Source organism: Euwallacea fornicatus, chromosome 35, assembly GCF_040115645.1.
Source record: "Euwallacea fornicatus isolate EFF26 chromosome 35, ASM4011564v1, whole genome shotgun sequence".
NCBI lineage: Eukaryota > Metazoa > Arthropoda > Insecta > Coleoptera > Curculionidae > Euwallacea > Euwallacea fornicatus.
In genome coordinates this window covers 1555973-1571880 of record NC_089575.1, presented here as the reverse complement: position 1 = coordinate 1571880, position 15908 = coordinate 1555973, and the positions used below count along the sequence as shown (strand labels likewise).

The following is a 15908-nucleotide window of genomic DNA, read 5'->3' as shown; positions in this document are numbered from 1 at the left end:
CTAAAGTTTCTTTAATAATTAATTTCCAATTAAGACTCATGCTAGTTACAGGATTCTTTGAGAATTAGGTAATTGAAGCGATTTTAAACGATATTTATATATTTAATAATCATTTATTAAAAAAATCAACTACTAAACAATAATTATTAATTCTTGCCTTAGTAATGTATTATCGAAATAATAGTTAAATAACTCCAGAAAACTTAATTAAAAAAATATAATTTTTACACAACACCATTACACAAATCCAAATTAGTCCTTTTTGGCGTGTTTGGCATTTTTCTTTCCACCAAAGTTGCCCTTCCTCTTCCTACCTTGTTTCTGTTTTTGCCTTTGCAGTGCCATCGCTTCTGAGGTCTTCTGCAGGTACTCTTTCTCTTCATCACCTTCTAGAACCTTCAATTTAAGCTTATGCTCACCTGAAATTGACTAAAACCATTAAAAAGTTTTACATGATTTAAAACTATGACTATTATACCTAAGTCAAATACTGGTTGTTGCAAGGTCTTGAAAAAGTCAACTGCATTGTTCTCTTTGCTAAACCTAATGTAACCCTCCTGATCCCCCTTATTGTAGTCTACATATACCACCTCAAAACCGCTTTCCTCCCCTACTTTTTCCTTAATTTCTTCTCTTGTTATTTGCTGTCCTTCAGGAATGCCACTAAAGTGCAATATGGCTCCACTAGGAAACTCAATTTTTTGGGCATTTTCTTTCAATATGGCCTGCTTTTTCTCAGCTTGAGCCTTCTTTTTCTCTTCAATTTCCTTCTTTTTATTTGCATAATAGTCAGCCTGCATTTTCCTCACCAGCTCATTGTCCTTATATTTCACTTCATCGAGATCAACAAACTTTTTTGCCAACTCAATGGTTTTAAAAACAATGAAACATGATCCCTTAAATTTATGATCTTTTCCTGTTCGACGAATCACTGAATCTATAGGCCCTTGTTCGTCCATAAAGTTTATAATATCATTTAATTCTGCGTCCAAAGGAAAGCCTTTTGCATATGCTGATCAACAGATAATAAAGAAATTAACTACAATTGTCATTTAAGAAATTTAAAACTTACCGGTTCTCTCTCTTAAAGTTTTGATATGCTGATCATTGTTTTCAGGTAGAGGCTTCTCAGGATTTCGTCTAACTTTGCTTTTATCCTCATTAATGACAACAATGCAGTCTTCAGATTGTTCTAAAGCTTTTGCAATGATTTTAGGGTCCTCTGAAAGTTGTGCTAGGCGTTTAAATTTCAGCATTACTTCTAGGGGCACCCACCCCTCTTCATTTTCCTTAATTTGGCCCTGTAGAAACTTGTCTCTGGGAAGATTTATGTCTCCAAAGTAGTACTCCATTTGACGAATTATTTTTTTGTCCAGATCACTGGCCATGATTTATAATATGTTAACGAATTACGTTAAGTACACGTAAAGTTTTTAGTAAATAGTTGTTTTGAATAAAATGAGAAAATAAAGGAACATGCACGTGCAATAAAATCACAAACAGAAACGACCGGTACAAAATACTTGTTGACGTTGACATATGACACACTTATTAAAAATACATTTTTAAACTAATGTATTTGTGTAATCGATGACACCAACATGTATCGTAAGGGATAGATTGTACGAAATTTCAATTTAAAAACAGAGACAGATACAATGAACAGATACCCCCAAACAAAAAAAGTCAACTTGACAACTCACACTGTCATGAAAAATGACGTTTATTGAGTGTCCATAACCTAAAATTTCCAAATTAAAAAAAAACTTTCATATGGTTTCATCATTTGCTGCATATTTTCATTAACCCATCATCTATTTTTTCCGTCACAAGTTTTACCTTAGTATACTGCAGAACCATAAAATTATGGCCGAGTCTGAGAAACTATCAAAGAAGTAAGTACATTTGCTGAGATTTCCATAGAAACCTAAAATGTTACTGGGAATGTCCTCTTTGAGAAGACACTTTTCGTCAGCGCTAGGAAACATTTCTAAACGGTAATTCCCTTTCCTAATGTTAACTAATGCTATATTGCTTTTGTTATAGTGAATTGAAGAGAAGATTAAAAGCTGAACAAAAGGCCAAAGAAAAACTTGAAAAATTGGCTGCTGCTCCTCTTGCACCCACCAAAGCTGAAACTAAAATCATTGAAGAGGAAATTAGCCCCAATGAGTATTTTAAACTTAGGACAACTGCTATAGACAATTTGAAGGCCTTGGGAGGTGTTCAGCATCCATATCCACACAAGTATCATGTCACCACCTCCTTAGGAGGATTTATTGAAAAGTATTCATACTTGAAGGATGCTGAAATGCTAGAGAGTGAAATTATTAGTGTAGCTGGAAGAGTGCATGCCATTAGAGCCTCAGGGGCAAAACTAATATTTTATGACTTGAGAGGGGAAGGCACAAAACTGCAAGTGATGGCTACTGCTAAACAATATGAAAAGGAGACAGAATTTGAAGATGATGTAGATAAGATTAAGAGAGGTAAAAATTGTTTTTTTAGCGTTCTAAATATGATGCAATTGATGAAATGATTTACACACTTTATAAAGATTCAAATTTCCTTCTCAATACAAAATCCCCCCTTTCTTATATTTTTTATAGGTGACATCATAGGAGTCAGAGGCATACCAACTCGAACCAAAAAAGGGGAACTTTCAGTTATTCCTTTAAAACTAACTTTACTCTCCCCTTGTTTGCACATGCTCCCACATCTACATTATGGCCTTAAGGACAAGGAAACTCGATTTAGACAAAGATATCTTGATCTCATTCTCAATAGCCACATACGTGAAATCTTCCAAACCAGAGCCAAAATCATCACCTACATTCGAAAGTTTTTTGATGAAATGGGCTTCTTGGAGATTGAAACTCCTATGATGAACATGATTGCTGGGGGAGCCACTGCTAAGCCCTTTGTAACTCATCATAATGAACTCAGCATGGATTTGTTTATGCGCATTGCCCCTGAGTTGTATCACAAGATGCTTGTAGTAGGGGGATTTGATAGGGTTTATGAGATTGGAAAACAGTTTAGGAATGAAGGTATTGATTTGACCCATAATCCTGAATTTACTACTTGCGAGTTTTATATGGCTTATGCTGACTATCAGGATTTGATCAATATTACTGAATGTTTGCTGTCAGGGATGGTGCATCATATTCATGGCTCCTACAAGGTAGATGCTCATAAAAAGTTCTTTATTAGTGTCTAATTTGAATGTTTAGGTGAAATATCATCCAGATGGACCAGAAGGGGAAGAATTTGAAATTGATTTTACTCCTCCTTTCAAGCGAATTTCGATGTTGCCTGCCTTAGAAGAAGCGTTGAATGTTAAATTTCCTCCTGCGACAGACTTCAAATTGCCTTCTACTAATAAATTCCTGAATGACCTTTGTATTAAGCATAATGTAGAATGTGCACATCCTCGGACGACTGCGAGACTGCTGGACAAACTAGTCGGCGAGTTCATCGAAGAAAAGTGTATCAACCCGACGTTTATTATGGAACATCCACAAATTATGAGTCCTCTAGCCAAGTGGCATAGGTACTTCCTATAAAATTGTCATAAAATTCATTACATTTTATGTGAAATCTAGGTCAATTCCTGGGCTCACAGAACGATTCGAGGCGTTTGTAATGAAGAAAGAAATTTGTAATGCCTACACGGAGTTAAATGATCCTATTGAGCAGCGTCGCAGGTTCGAGCAACAGGCCGCAGATAAAGCGGCAGGCGATGATGAGGCTCAACTTGTTGATGAAAACTTCTGTACAGCTTTAGAATATGGTTTACCTCCCACAGGAGGATGGGGATTAGGTATCGATCGCTTGACCATGTTTTTGACGGACAACAATAATATTAAAGTAAGATTTATGGGGACTAAGGGGTATTAGTCGCAACTATGCATTTTTGCAGGAAGTTTTATTGTTCCCGGCAATGAAACCCGATGACCCCAACAGAAACAAAGAGGAAAAGGAAAATGGAGTCGCGGAGAGTAACTGAAATAAATTATTGTTTATTTTTATTATGTGTAAGCAATAAACAAGACGTTCATCTAAAACTTTTACCATGGAAGATAAATGAATGATTATACACTGGAGGCACGAGACTGTCTTTACCATATATGAGCAATAAAGATGTGTACCTCACATCTTCTCTACGCTCATAATTTTAGCTTAACCTCAGAAGATTGTTATGATTTTCTATTGGTAGCCAACCATGCCGCGATTTGTTATTGAAATGTTGTTCATAATATCAAATAATGAAATAAGATTTTTGTCTCTTTGATAAGGTGACTAATTCGGTGCTAATTTGACACATTAAAAAAATGATGTCGAATATATGTGAAATTAAGAAATATTTGATTTCCCTTTTACTTCTTTCTTACTCGTAAACACGTACATCATAGCTCAAATAAACAACATAAATTACAAATATGTATATTGTATACATTTGAGAGTGATTATGCAATTTTTTTAAATTTTTGTTTCGAAATAACATTTTACTTAACAACTTAATCAATTTTTGAGGAGAGATTTGTCACTGAAAAGTTAACAAGGATTCTTGTTCCAGCTCTTACTAAAAAGTGAGCATTATTTTGAAATAAAATAAAAGGGAATATAGTGACTGACATGACTGATAATATGAATTGTCTTTAGATCATAGCATATTTTAATACAAAGTCACAAATCCAAAAAAAAGGGGGCTTATCACTAAAATAAAAACCTTGTGGACAGTATTAATCAATATGCATTTAATTACATGTAACTGGTAGGAATTTGTAGCAATTTTACTTACATTAACAGCATATATCAAATTTATAAGAATCAACATTTATTACACAAAAAAGTACCAAGAGTGGTAACAATTTTCATGAGTTAGTTCTCATTTTACTTGGCACCCACCCATAACTTCATTACAAGTAATATTAATAATACAAGGCATGAGTGATAGAAGAGGTGTTCTGAAATTTCAAACAAATTCCACAAGCTTAAACTATGTAATATGTGCATTTAATTTAAACCCCCCCTTCACACTAGTGTCACACTTTGTTCTCTAATTTCACTGAGGTAAGCACCTTTTGCTGCTAGAGCATATGAAAACATGCCAGCCATAATCATCACGCTGAATCATCCTCTTCTTCTAAAGGCAGAGTTGAATTATAGTGTTCTCCCAATCGGTACAAATGCCTGTGGTAGGTTAAGATTAATTCTGGGCCTTTGAAGTTCTCCCCTTGGACTGTGGGAGGACCAGTGGCTTGGATAACTTTAATAGGGCAGCTTAAAACATTTGAAAGAGCTTTCAATTCCAGTTGCCCTCCCCAAAGTTTGGTTTTTTCAACGTCTTTACAGTAACTTTCAAAAGTCTCCTCACTGACAATTTCAGACTCATCATCTTCATTATACATGAAAGGCAAGAAATCATCTTTATGTGCCCTCATAAAGTTTGCAGTTTTTTTACGTAATTCATTCACAGAATGAGTAGATCTTCTTGATACTTGCAACTGATGCTTCACTGCTAAATACAGACAATTGCCATCAGCTGGGATATTGTGAATTTGAAGATTAATTTCTTGAAGAGCTTTTTTAATAGTGTTCATTTCTAATATCCTCGGACCTTCCTTATTTCTCTCAGCTTGATCTAATATTCGTTTTTCCCTTTCCTTGGCCTCAGTATCCTTTTTGTTGCGTCGCCTCTGAGCTCTGGATATCTTTAGTGGAGCTTTTTCAATCTCATCCTTGGTTTCATCATTTCCCTCAGCTTCTTTCACTTTTGGATCCTCTATGTGTATCTCAACCTCCTGAAACTGGCCCAACTCCTGCGAATGTTTCTCCTCTAATTCCTTTTCCAAATTAGTTATTTCATCGCCAATATCCTTTTTCATCTTTTTATCCCCTTTTGGAATACTCTTCTTCATTGATTGAATTTTGTTTTGTAGTTCCTTCTTTTCGAACCGATGTCGTTTTAGCAGTTCTTCTTTGTCAAAGGGCGCTGGCTCTGCCTGCATTTCGTCCATGATTTTATTCAGGAATAATGGAAACAAAAGCGTGGAAATTTCGGGGTCAGGTTTAAATAAATTTTGTAAACAAGTGGTATGGTAGCGGAAAGTGGGGTTAAAGTTGCTTTTTTTAGACAATCAATCAATCAAAAAAAAAAAATAGGAATAGAAAAGGAAAGAGAGCATGTAGATATTGTCGACAATGCACTACATTGTACGACCATAAGTTTCGGAGAAAATTTTATATTTTTAACTATTAGCGGTTCAGATATAGCTATTAAACCATAACAGTTATTGATTTACTACAAATGCTCTAATACGATTTATTAAAATATCATTATCTACATTGATTACCTATTTTCGAAAACATCAATCACTTCACAACATCTTTAATAAGATTGACAATTGATTGTCATTTCTGACAAGACGAACCAGTGCGCGCGAAGAAATTAAAAAAACTCCAAATTTGCAATTTTTTAAAAATGTTTTTGCCAAAGTTTTTATTTGTTTCTAGTGGCTTTTATAGTATTTCAATATCTGAGATGAAACTGTACCCGTACAAACTCCAAAAGTGAAAATGTATTTTGCAAATACCAAAGAATTAAATAAGGCAGATCCTTCTGCGGAACTGGAAAAAATTCCTCCTCCAGAAGTACATAGAATGCATTACCGCGGTTGTCTCTTAGGGGTTCTAATAGGCGATTGCATGGGGTCTGCGTTCAAAGGGCAGAAGGGCATAGATTGTAAATTTAAAACGACGATTCAGCAGTATTTTGATTCGATGGAGGTACCAAACAGTGCTAATGTTTGTAAGTATTTAAGTTTGAATTTAAAACGTATTAATTTTCTTAGAGCATGTATAATAACAGTACATATATCTCTGTGAAAAAGGACTTATGTAAGGGGCCCTTTCTAGAGCTCAACCAGGAGAATCTCGATGACCAGAAATATACAAGGCCGATTAAGTCGCGCATCTTGAAATTCAGGAATATACCGTTATAAAATTAAAAAAATCCCTGTGGTCTTCGGACTTATTCGACAGAAAACTGATATTTCAGAGAACCGTTTATATTTTTTGCTGAGCCTATTTCGCGAAGTAATTGAAAATTATTAACGCTTCGCCACTGCGACTTTTCCCGTTGTACAATGTTACGATGTCTTATTTGAAATCCGACGTTTCGGTTTTCGCCAGCCATCATTGACTTTCTTTTTTCTTATGAGCGTCACCTCGGATTTTCATATTTTTTAATTTAGTTTTTCTTCCGATTGTCATGATATATGACGCGTTAAAGTTAAAACCTGTAGGTTAGTACAAATTAAAAAAATCCCCATTTTTGCAAAGAGTGACTTAGAAATAACAAAATAAGAAATAAGTAAACAAGGAAAATTATAAGAGGTGTTCAAAGGGTTCACCCTCCAATGCCAAACGCACCTCTATGCATCTTCTTAAATTCTGCATTTATCTTAAAACCTCCCTCAGTCTTATTTTGGTCCTTGAAGTTGTAATGATCTTTCTTCACACCTCATTAACATCGATGGGTACAAGTTTGTAAAAGAAGTCAATCTTTTATTTCATACTCCAGTCAAAAAGTTAAAATAATCGTCATGAAACTTAATTTGTGACTTGCACCGTTACACAATCTGAACTCAAGTTACTGCATGTTTTGCATATAAATCATAAATTGCAGCTCGATGAAATGAGCTACACTAGAGAGAGCTGGTATGGGTGAGCTTATGTTGCTAACAATAGATTTTACAGGTATATTACTTTCGTGGATCTTGGGAACACCATAAAAATGTGATGTTTTAGAATTGTCACATGTTAATTTGTATTTTGCTACATCCGTGAAGCTATTTTTAAGTTATTTAGATGCGTTATAAATTTCTTTTGTTAGTTTAGAGTAATTCCCATGATTTAAAAGGCCCCCATGTAATGCTTATTCCCTTATTTCAAAGACATTCTTTGCAAAAACAAGGTTTATGATATTTTTACCGAATCTTATCATGCGATACATCACCGTAATCATAACAAAAAAGTGAATCCAAAAATGTGAGTGAAAAATTGTCATGATCTTCCCCCGCAGTTTATTAACATCGGTGAGTAGAGATTTATATCTGAGGTCTTTTATGATTATACATAAATAATAAGGGAATGGAGAAAGACCTCCTATATATGCCGGCTATCGTGTGCCTCCACTATTTGGAATGGCTCTGCCGGGAAATATTTCAAATAAGTAATGAGCCCCTTATTCTTGAGCTCCAAAGTGCGCCACTTTGCCCCAATGCAACCGACTTTGTATTTATTATGGTTGCCGAGATCCTAATGGTTGAGCTTCGAAAACGAACATTATATACAGGGTGTCTCGAAAATGTCTCTACAAAATTCTTCCACAGATTTCTGAGGGGGAAACGTGACGATTTAATCCAATTAGCATTAGTCCGGAAGTGGAAGGTTTTTAAAATGCAGGCCGACAAAGTGAAAATTAAAAAAAGGAAAAAAATGAATTACCCCATTTGTAATGGTGCTATCTAAACAAAATGGAGCATCGGGGGGTTTTTGGGGGCGAGAAATCAGAATCCATTTTCATTTTCGATTCTCATTTTGAATCGCGCCTTCAGCGCTAGGTGAACTCTGTTTAAAGGGGCGTAACTTTTTTAACACGCGGTATAAAGTTTAGTTATGATTATATTTTCGCTTTTCTACACGTTTTACAAAAAAAAGCGTTGCGGTACAAGTCCCCGCGGGCATTCCATCTTGGGATATTTGAGGTTTAAAATTCGCTGCATGTCATGAAAAATAACTTCAAACTACAGGGTGTCCAGTTTTCGACGATACAAAATCGTCCATAATAACTTTAAATGCCTTAAATCAAATTTCCCAAATGTGCTTTGTGTTAGGAAAATACATATCCATTGGGAACAATTTTTCTAAAAAAATATCTACATTACATTGGTTATTGGTCTTTAATATTAGTTTAATAAAGGTAAATATATTTGGGCCTTAATCTCTAAGCCTGTTTAAAAAAATGTAAATTATAGCCTTCGATTTGAAACAAAGTGTCGACTGTTATGTATTTCTGGAAATATCTTAGTGAGTAGAATGTAACTACTAATTTACATACAGGGTGTCCCATTTAAGAAATCTCCAACTTTGGTAATTTTCTCAAAAATGGGGACACCTGGGAAAAACTGAGTACGTCACTAGCTTCTGCATAAAAAATGTGTAAGATTCCGTTTTTACCTAGTCGATAGCTTATAAGATAACTGAATTACAGGAGTCGTTAAAAATGCACAATTTCCAATTTCGCCCTGTATCTCAAAAACCAATAGAGCCGTGATAAACTGGTTTGCGGCATCGTTTCTTTTGCAAAAAAATGATACGCGTTTGCGAAAATCCCACCTTGGAACTGCAACAACGGAAATCGATTTTAAAACTTGCAATAGTTATGACCAATACTGTACATGTGTAAAAAAATGGCAAATTGTAAGCATATTGCATTTCCCCAAAATTTGGCAGGGGGGGTTTAACTCTGCAGGATCACACGGTATATTCTATTTAATTGATACTTACCTAAAACTTACCAGCTGCGAGTAATTCCATAATGTGCCCTAGGTCCAATGAAAATCTACTCGGATAAAACAGCGATGACTCTTGTTGTTTTGAAATACCTTCTCGACAGACCCGACCCACCAACCACAGAGTCCATGCGATATTTTGCTATTCTGCTAGTTGATGAATATTTCAAAGGATATCACAGAGGTTACGGTCAAAATGCCGCTTCAATTTTTCAAACCCTTAGGAATATAAAATTCAGTAATATTTTACTACCTGCCCGGGTTCAGCCGCAAAACCGTGAGTCTGCTGGATATGGGAGCGCCGTTCGCGTAGCCCCAATAGCTTTATTCAAGTATTTTGACTCTGACACAATGTTAGACTTTGTATCCAACACCTCAAAAATTACACACCACAACCGTGTGGCAGTTCATGCAGCAATGTTACAATGTCTCGCCCTTAGGCGAGCGGTCATGTATCCTGAACCTCTTGATGTTACTGCATTTTGCAAGTATTTGCAGAATGAAATTAAAACAATCGAGTCTAATAAACTCTACCCGTGAGTAAGTTAACTAATTATTCATCTGATTTTACTCACTGTTGTGTTATTGAAGAAGTGAATTTGAAGCACCCTTATTCTCCAAACTCATAAAGATGGAATGTCTATTGCGTAGGGATAGCATGGATGTTCCAGACCACGAAGTTATCGAAATTCTTGGAAATGGCATTGAGGCCCACGAGTCTGTAATCACAGCTATTTACTGCTTTCTCAGGACTTTGGATCCCGTCTATGGAATCAATGTAGGATCTTAAAGAACGCTAAGTGTCCATATAGATTAAAAGTTTCGATATTTCAGACTTATTATCCAGTGAGGAGAGCTATACAATACGCAGTCTCCTTAGGGGGTGAATCTGATGCCATCGCCTCAATGGCAGGTGCTCTTTCAGGGGCACACTTCGGCGAAGCGCATATTAATTTGTATGCCGTTGCACACTGTGAAGCTTATCGAGAAATACAACATTGGGCTGACAAATTAGTGCAGCATAGATTTCTATATCGAGATATTCTTTGAACGACCATATGCGACATTTTAACGATTAAATGAATAGAATTATTTGTAAATAAAATGTTCATTATTATTAGTTACATAGAACGACGTAGTTTTTTAGTTATAACCCCATCAATGCTTCATTATTTTTATATTTTAATATTAACACATTATTTGTTAACATTTATCTTTCATATAAGTTTTGTTATTTCGCTGTCATATTTAAATTTCGGGATGTAATTGACTTAAAGCAAAAAATGTTGTAAAACAAACTTAATTTGTGAAGTTGGAACCATGTACAGGGTGGTTTAAATTTGAGGCAGCGAAAAGGATCCGAAGTGGTTCCAGAAACCTTAAAAATTTCTCTTATTTATAATATTTGCGGAGACATCATTGGGTGCCTCAAATTCGGACTACCCGGTGCACTGTACGGGAAGGAATAGCATTGGTTCTATATATATATATAATATATCGCTAGTAAGAAGACACTTTTAAAACAATTACCCATCCAATTCGCACTGCCCATCCTACGCATCTATTTCCACGTGAACATTGTTTCGAAAATCTATCACAGAATACAGTCAAACATTTGCAGGGACCGCGTAATGACTTCGTCTTTCAAACATGACTCCATGAACTCCTCGATGGTGATCACGCCGTCTTGGTTCAGGTCCAGTTTCTTGAAGACTCTATCGATTTGCTCGCGAGCCTTCCGGTCCTCCTCCACCTGATGCGACCTCCTACCCATTAGCTCATGGACCGCAGTTACAATTTCCGAAAGTTCACCCCTGCTAATACAACCATCACCGTTTATATCGTAGAGTTTGAAGGTCCATCTGAGTCGCTCGTACACGCTGCCTCGTAGAAGTGTGGAAAGCGTGATCAGCAAGTCCTTAAATGAGTATATTGTGTTCATGATGCCTTGTAATAAAGATTAACTCACTCTAAAACTAATGGCCCCATTACAATTCACGTCGAAAGCTTTAAACACGTAATGGGCGTATAAAGTTGCATCTGAAAAGAGGCCTTATATAGGAGGGCGTTATCCAATGAGCGGTTATACTTACTTCCGTGCGGGAAGAACTTTGAGTAGATATCCTTAAAACTATCCTCATGGACAACTCCCTCAGGACATTCCTGTAAATATCAGTCACAAGATTTGCATTTAATAAAAATAGTTCTTACAGTTTTGAATCCCCGGTACATAATTCGAATCTCTTGGCGCGTAAACTTAGTCAGCCTGCATAGATCCTCTAAAGCAACAGGGATAGGTTTGGGTATTCTGGACGGTTCAATTTCGAACACAACCTCCTCGATTGGACTGTCCGACGGCGTGGCCATAGCTGTACTTCGGTTTCAAAGGCAATAAAAAGCCATGTAAGATGACTGTAATCCTTCCGCTGATCTTAAAGTTTCGAAACTAAAATCCCAAACTTCCGATTTGCGGTTACTGATAAACGCCGTTCGGTTTACGGCCCCATTGCCAGGTTTGCGGGACTCGCTGTTTTATGGTGGGTAGTTATCTTGATGGTCTGCGATTCGAGAGGAAAAATATAGGTTGTGCAATAAAAACTCCCATAAGCGTTAGTAATATTTATTATTAAACTCCTTTTATGTATATCTGGTTGCCTATTTGAGGTTTATCCGTCAGTTAGAGAGAAAAATATACGAGGGCGGGTTCAGAAGTTAACACACCTTCGCCATGGTTTTTTGACTCTGTTAAACTTAAGATAGGTTCTTCAAGTACGTGATAAGCAACCAAAAGTTATACTTCGGCATAAATTCTATTATTTCTGATGGTTTTTCGAAAAGTATTTCTTTAGGACGCCTCACTTAAATAAACTTACAGGTAACCCCTGGTAGTGCTAGGGAAAATTTCCATTTTGGGAATAGGGGATATAATACAGTGGGACGAAATGTCAATTATCCATAATATGTGATATGTTACCTGAGTTGAAATTCATGGTTTTCCGTTAAAACTTGAATTTTGCTTATGTATTAAGTATTGATTCCCTACGTCACTAAGCGATTAAATTGCGATTTGAACACTCTCCTCAAGTATTTTCAGAAGGTGATTGTTTTGGCTTTCATCTCACAATGGTGAAGTCTCAAAAATTTTGTATCAAAGGAGTTTTTACTTGTTCGCTTAACAGCTGACAGTATTCGGCAAAATATGCGTTGTAATTTAAAAAAAAAAAACAAATGTGACAATATACAGTATGTCCAGAGATAGAGGGCCCAAGAGGACAAAAAATCCAAGCAATTAGATACATAGACAATATAAATACGTTAAAGTTACTTTTAAAAATTTTTTACGGCATCAAGTTTCTTAACTTTGCAGCAAATTCAAATGTTATTATTTTTCATTTGTTTTAAGGGCATGTGCGTACGTACGACGCCGTGACGTTACAGCAACTGCACGCTTGCTTTGTATTGTGTGTTGCCTACTTTCAGGGTCAAATATTACTAATTTCTTTGTGTTTTCCTAGGAAACTCCAACTGAAGCGTATAAATTTCAAGTGAATACCGTTAAACAAGTCTATCGCATTATTGGTATATATGTTTCAAGGTCGACAAATATTTACTTCTAGTAAATAAACAGTGCTTATGTAGAGAAAGGGTGGTAGCCTTTTCTTTACATAAACTTGCACGTAACCTGTACTATTGCTATTAATGTGTTTTGTGAGATTACTCATTTCCCATGGTCTTTAAGGGCACACAATCATTTTTCAATGTTTCCACCTCATTTGCGAACCTTTAAATTCAAGGCCAAAATGTTTTTCAACAATACCGTTCCAATTTAAAACTCCCTTTGAGCATTTCGTGTTTACAGTCTGGATTTGCTTTATAAATAAAACCTTGGCACTGACATTTAAGCCCCCAAGACCCACCCTCCAGCTTGATTAAAATCAAAACACTTAGTTCAACTCTACAATAGACCCCCATATAGGCTGCCATGCATAAATTTGTATATCCAACAACTAATTTAATCGGAAGCATTGTTAATTTATTAACCTGGAGTTTGCCGCATTGCCTCATTCCCCTTATAATATGTATTTCTATTTTTTGCCTTTTTGTGTGACTGACCTAGAAATGGGGTCATCTCCACTGACCATCTCTAGCTATACTACTGATTTCAATTTATGTACTTCTACAGCTCTACTTGGCTCACCTTATTGTTCTACATCTGGAATGGGTTTTGGATCACCTAAATGCCCTGCAGCGAAATAAAGGAGGCCGAATCTGGAAGCGCGTGATTTTCCGGTATAACCTGCCGATTCCGGACTCCAGAGGACGGTTCCGGATAGCGAAACCGTCTCTTCTACAAGGCTGCAGAACTCTGGATGCGACGCATGCGCTCGCCTACTCGTCCTGTTTCCAGCATTGAACGAGAGAAAGCTGAAACTTAATTTATCGATATACTCTCGACTTCGGAATGCTGCGTGCCTCCTTTAAATATCGAGGGTTTAAGGACCATTCAATTATTAACTTCGTCTAATCTTGAGGATCTAAATTACCAGTTCACATACTTATTTTCCCTTTGCCCGATGAAATTTCATGTAATTGCCTCGTTTCGTCGATTTAATGTAAGAACTTTCACAAGCACCCTCGTACATAAATTACTCGCATTTGGAACTTGAAAAGATTTCCAATTTAGCGTATCTATATGATGGAAATGGGTACGTGATTCGCTGTTTTGGTCCATTTACGTCAAAATCAATAAATTTGCTACTCCAATAGACATAATAGAGAAAGTCCAGTCGAAAACCTAATTCATTCAGAAACAGAATAATACAGCTTTGCGTACAGCAATATCAAAATAATTTATCTCCTGAGACGTTGATAAATGAATAGTGAGGAAGAATGTCTAAAATATGGGAGATGTTTTTGAGCCAGAGGACTTTAAGACAGAAAATCGAATTTTGGGGCGGCGTGTGGGGTGAAAGGGCCCTCGTTATCACGTGAAAGGTACCAAAGGAAAGCTAACTTTCATCTAAGAATTTGAGTAAGATTAAGTCAATTTTCAACTTTAGCACTTTTCCAGACACTGCGAAGATACAGTGAATCCCAAAAACATTCAGGCGCTCTCTTTCCAGAGATCGTGTAAGTCCTAATGTTGGATATCCACCCAACCCCTTATGTTAACTTACGTTTGGGTCTACAATGCAATAGATAACTAAAAAATATAATTTCATAAATCGCTCTACTTAAGGTTTATTCTGGTTTGACCGTGAGAAACCATGGATAGAAATACACACGTGTACGCTTATAGTATCATTATTCGCTCGCCGCTTACAAGTGACTTTGCCCTTCACAAAGTCAACGGGTTAAAATTGTTGGGTCCTTCGGAATAATCTTCTGGCACCAGGTATTATTTTGTACGTGGATACCGCCACGGGAGTCACTATGATAACCAGAAGGACGCTACGGTTAAACTTCAACGAAACGTGGATGGCTACCTTGCGGTTCAAGTTCCAGTCTGGTCCTGGTTTCGGAAAAACTCTGGAGGAAATGGATTTGGCATTTGCCTTCTTTGTTCTGATTGACCAGCCAGGACGCTGATTAGGTAGGTTTCCACCGTTTTTTGGGGAGTTTTAATCTAACGATTTAAAAATAAACCTTAAAGGGTCTTTGCAATTAATATTTTAACGCTTTGGTCCTGCGCAGGGCGAAGTCGCTCCTGAGTGGCGAGAAAATCATGATACTCCAAAAGTACACGTGTGTATTTCTACCCACAGTTTCTCACAGTTAAACCGGAACAACTCTCAAGTTGACCGAATGAATTTTGACCATGACGAGTTGGTCGGGTATCCAACGAAATGTCAACTGCAAAAACCTCTTAAGGTACCTACGCACGTACAGTCGGCCGGCCGTCCATGGTCGGATTGATTGGTACGGCCGGCCACCATCGTCGGTTAATACACACGGACAGATTCACTTAAGGATTATACCCTTCAGTTCTGAGTGAAGTGAAACTGCTCGTGTGCATTAACCTATCAATCCGATCACGGAGGGGCGGCCGACCGCACGTGTGTAGGTACCTTTAGGGTTTCTGCCTGGTTTACGACCGCAGAAGCGGGCGGGGTACCCCGCTGAGTTGAGTAATTCAGCGGTACCCGCCAAAGACGTCGGTACTGTACCAATTGGCTATTATCCGGAAGAATTACGTGCTGGGCCCAAGTTATTTTTATGGTTGGCAGTTTCAAGATGGCGACCCTGGGACGCCGCCACATTAGTGTTTTGCATTACTCCTTCTTGGTTTAGCTACACTTTTCAAGTATTTAGGCACAGAAGATACAA

General features: G+C 36.9%; 5 protein-coding genes across 8 annotated transcripts; 2 read left to right on the top strand and 3 right to left on the bottom strand.

Moving 5' to 3' along the window:
- Positions 1 to 93: 93 nt before the first annotated feature.
- On the bottom strand, positions 94 to 1530 carry La (La autoantigen-like). The gene is made up of 3 exons (XM_066299962.1): positions 1073 to 1530; positions 479 to 1012; positions 94 to 419 (listed from the first exon to the last, which is right to left on the bottom strand). Exons 1-3 carry the CDS (start codon positions 1386 to 1388, stop codon positions 253 to 255), a joined length of 1017 nt encoding a protein of 338 aa, XP_066156059.1. The 5' UTR covers positions 1389 to 1530; the 3' UTR covers positions 94 to 252.
- A 208-nt stretch (positions 1531 to 1738) lies between these two features.
- LysRS (Lysyl-tRNA synthetase) lies at positions 1739 to 4067 on the top strand. Of its 2 annotated transcripts, none has more exons than XM_066299956.1 (6): positions 1739 to 1895; positions 2047 to 2489; positions 2610 to 3184; positions 3234 to 3553; positions 3606 to 3870; positions 3923 to 4067. In XM_066299956.1, the coding sequence occupies exons 1-6, from the start codon at positions 1867 to 1869 to the stop codon at positions 4007 to 4009; spliced, it is 1719 nt and encodes a 572-aa protein (XP_066156053.1). In that variant the 5' UTR covers positions 1739 to 1866; the 3' UTR covers positions 4010 to 4067. The 2 variants fall into 2 exon arrangements, with proteins under 2 accessions (XP_066156053.1, XP_066156052.1); XM_066299955.1 differs by having other exon boundaries at positions 1858 to 1997.
- Positions 4068 to 4733: 666 nt separating this feature from the next.
- LOC136348818 (deubiquitinase OTUD6B) lies at positions 4734 to 6134 on the bottom strand. The gene has a single exon (XM_066299967.1). The coding sequence runs from the start codon at positions 6021 to 6023 to the stop codon at positions 5127 to 5129; it is 897 nt and encodes a 298-aa protein (XP_066156064.1). The 5' UTR covers positions 6024 to 6134; the 3' UTR covers positions 4734 to 5126.
- Positions 6135 to 6442: 308 nt separating this feature from the next.
- On the top strand, positions 6443 to 11109 carry LOC136348812 (ADP-ribosylhydrolase ARH3-like). Its single transcript, XM_066299959.1, has 4 exons — positions 6443 to 6814; positions 9619 to 10117; positions 10173 to 10359; positions 10416 to 11109. Exons 1-4 carry the CDS (start codon positions 6583 to 6585, stop codon positions 10629 to 10631), a joined length of 1134 nt encoding a protein of 377 aa, XP_066156056.1. The 5' UTR covers positions 6443 to 6582; the 3' UTR covers positions 10632 to 11109.
- Positions 11057 to 15392, bottom strand: LOC136348820 (Kv channel-interacting protein 1). 3 transcript variants are annotated; one of them, XM_066299969.1, is made up of 6 exons: positions 14759 to 15392; positions 13780 to 14012; positions 11793 to 12139; positions 11675 to 11744; positions 11551 to 11621; positions 11057 to 11499 (listed from the first exon to the last, which is right to left on the bottom strand). In XM_066299969.1, the coding sequence occupies exons 3-6, from the start codon at positions 11946 to 11948 to the stop codon at positions 11176 to 11178; spliced, it is 621 nt and encodes a 206-aa protein (XP_066156066.1). In that variant the 5' UTR covers positions 11949 to 12139; positions 13780 to 14012; positions 14759 to 15392; the 3' UTR covers positions 11057 to 11175. The 3 variants fall into 3 exon arrangements, with proteins under 3 accessions (XP_066156066.1, XP_066156067.1, XP_066156068.1); XM_066299970.1 differs by having other exon boundaries at positions 13780 to 14006; positions 14873 to 15392; XM_066299971.1 differs by lacking the exons at positions 13780 to 14012; positions 14759 to 15392 and adding an exon at positions 12998 to 13123.
- Positions 15393 to 15908: the final 516 nt, after the last annotated feature.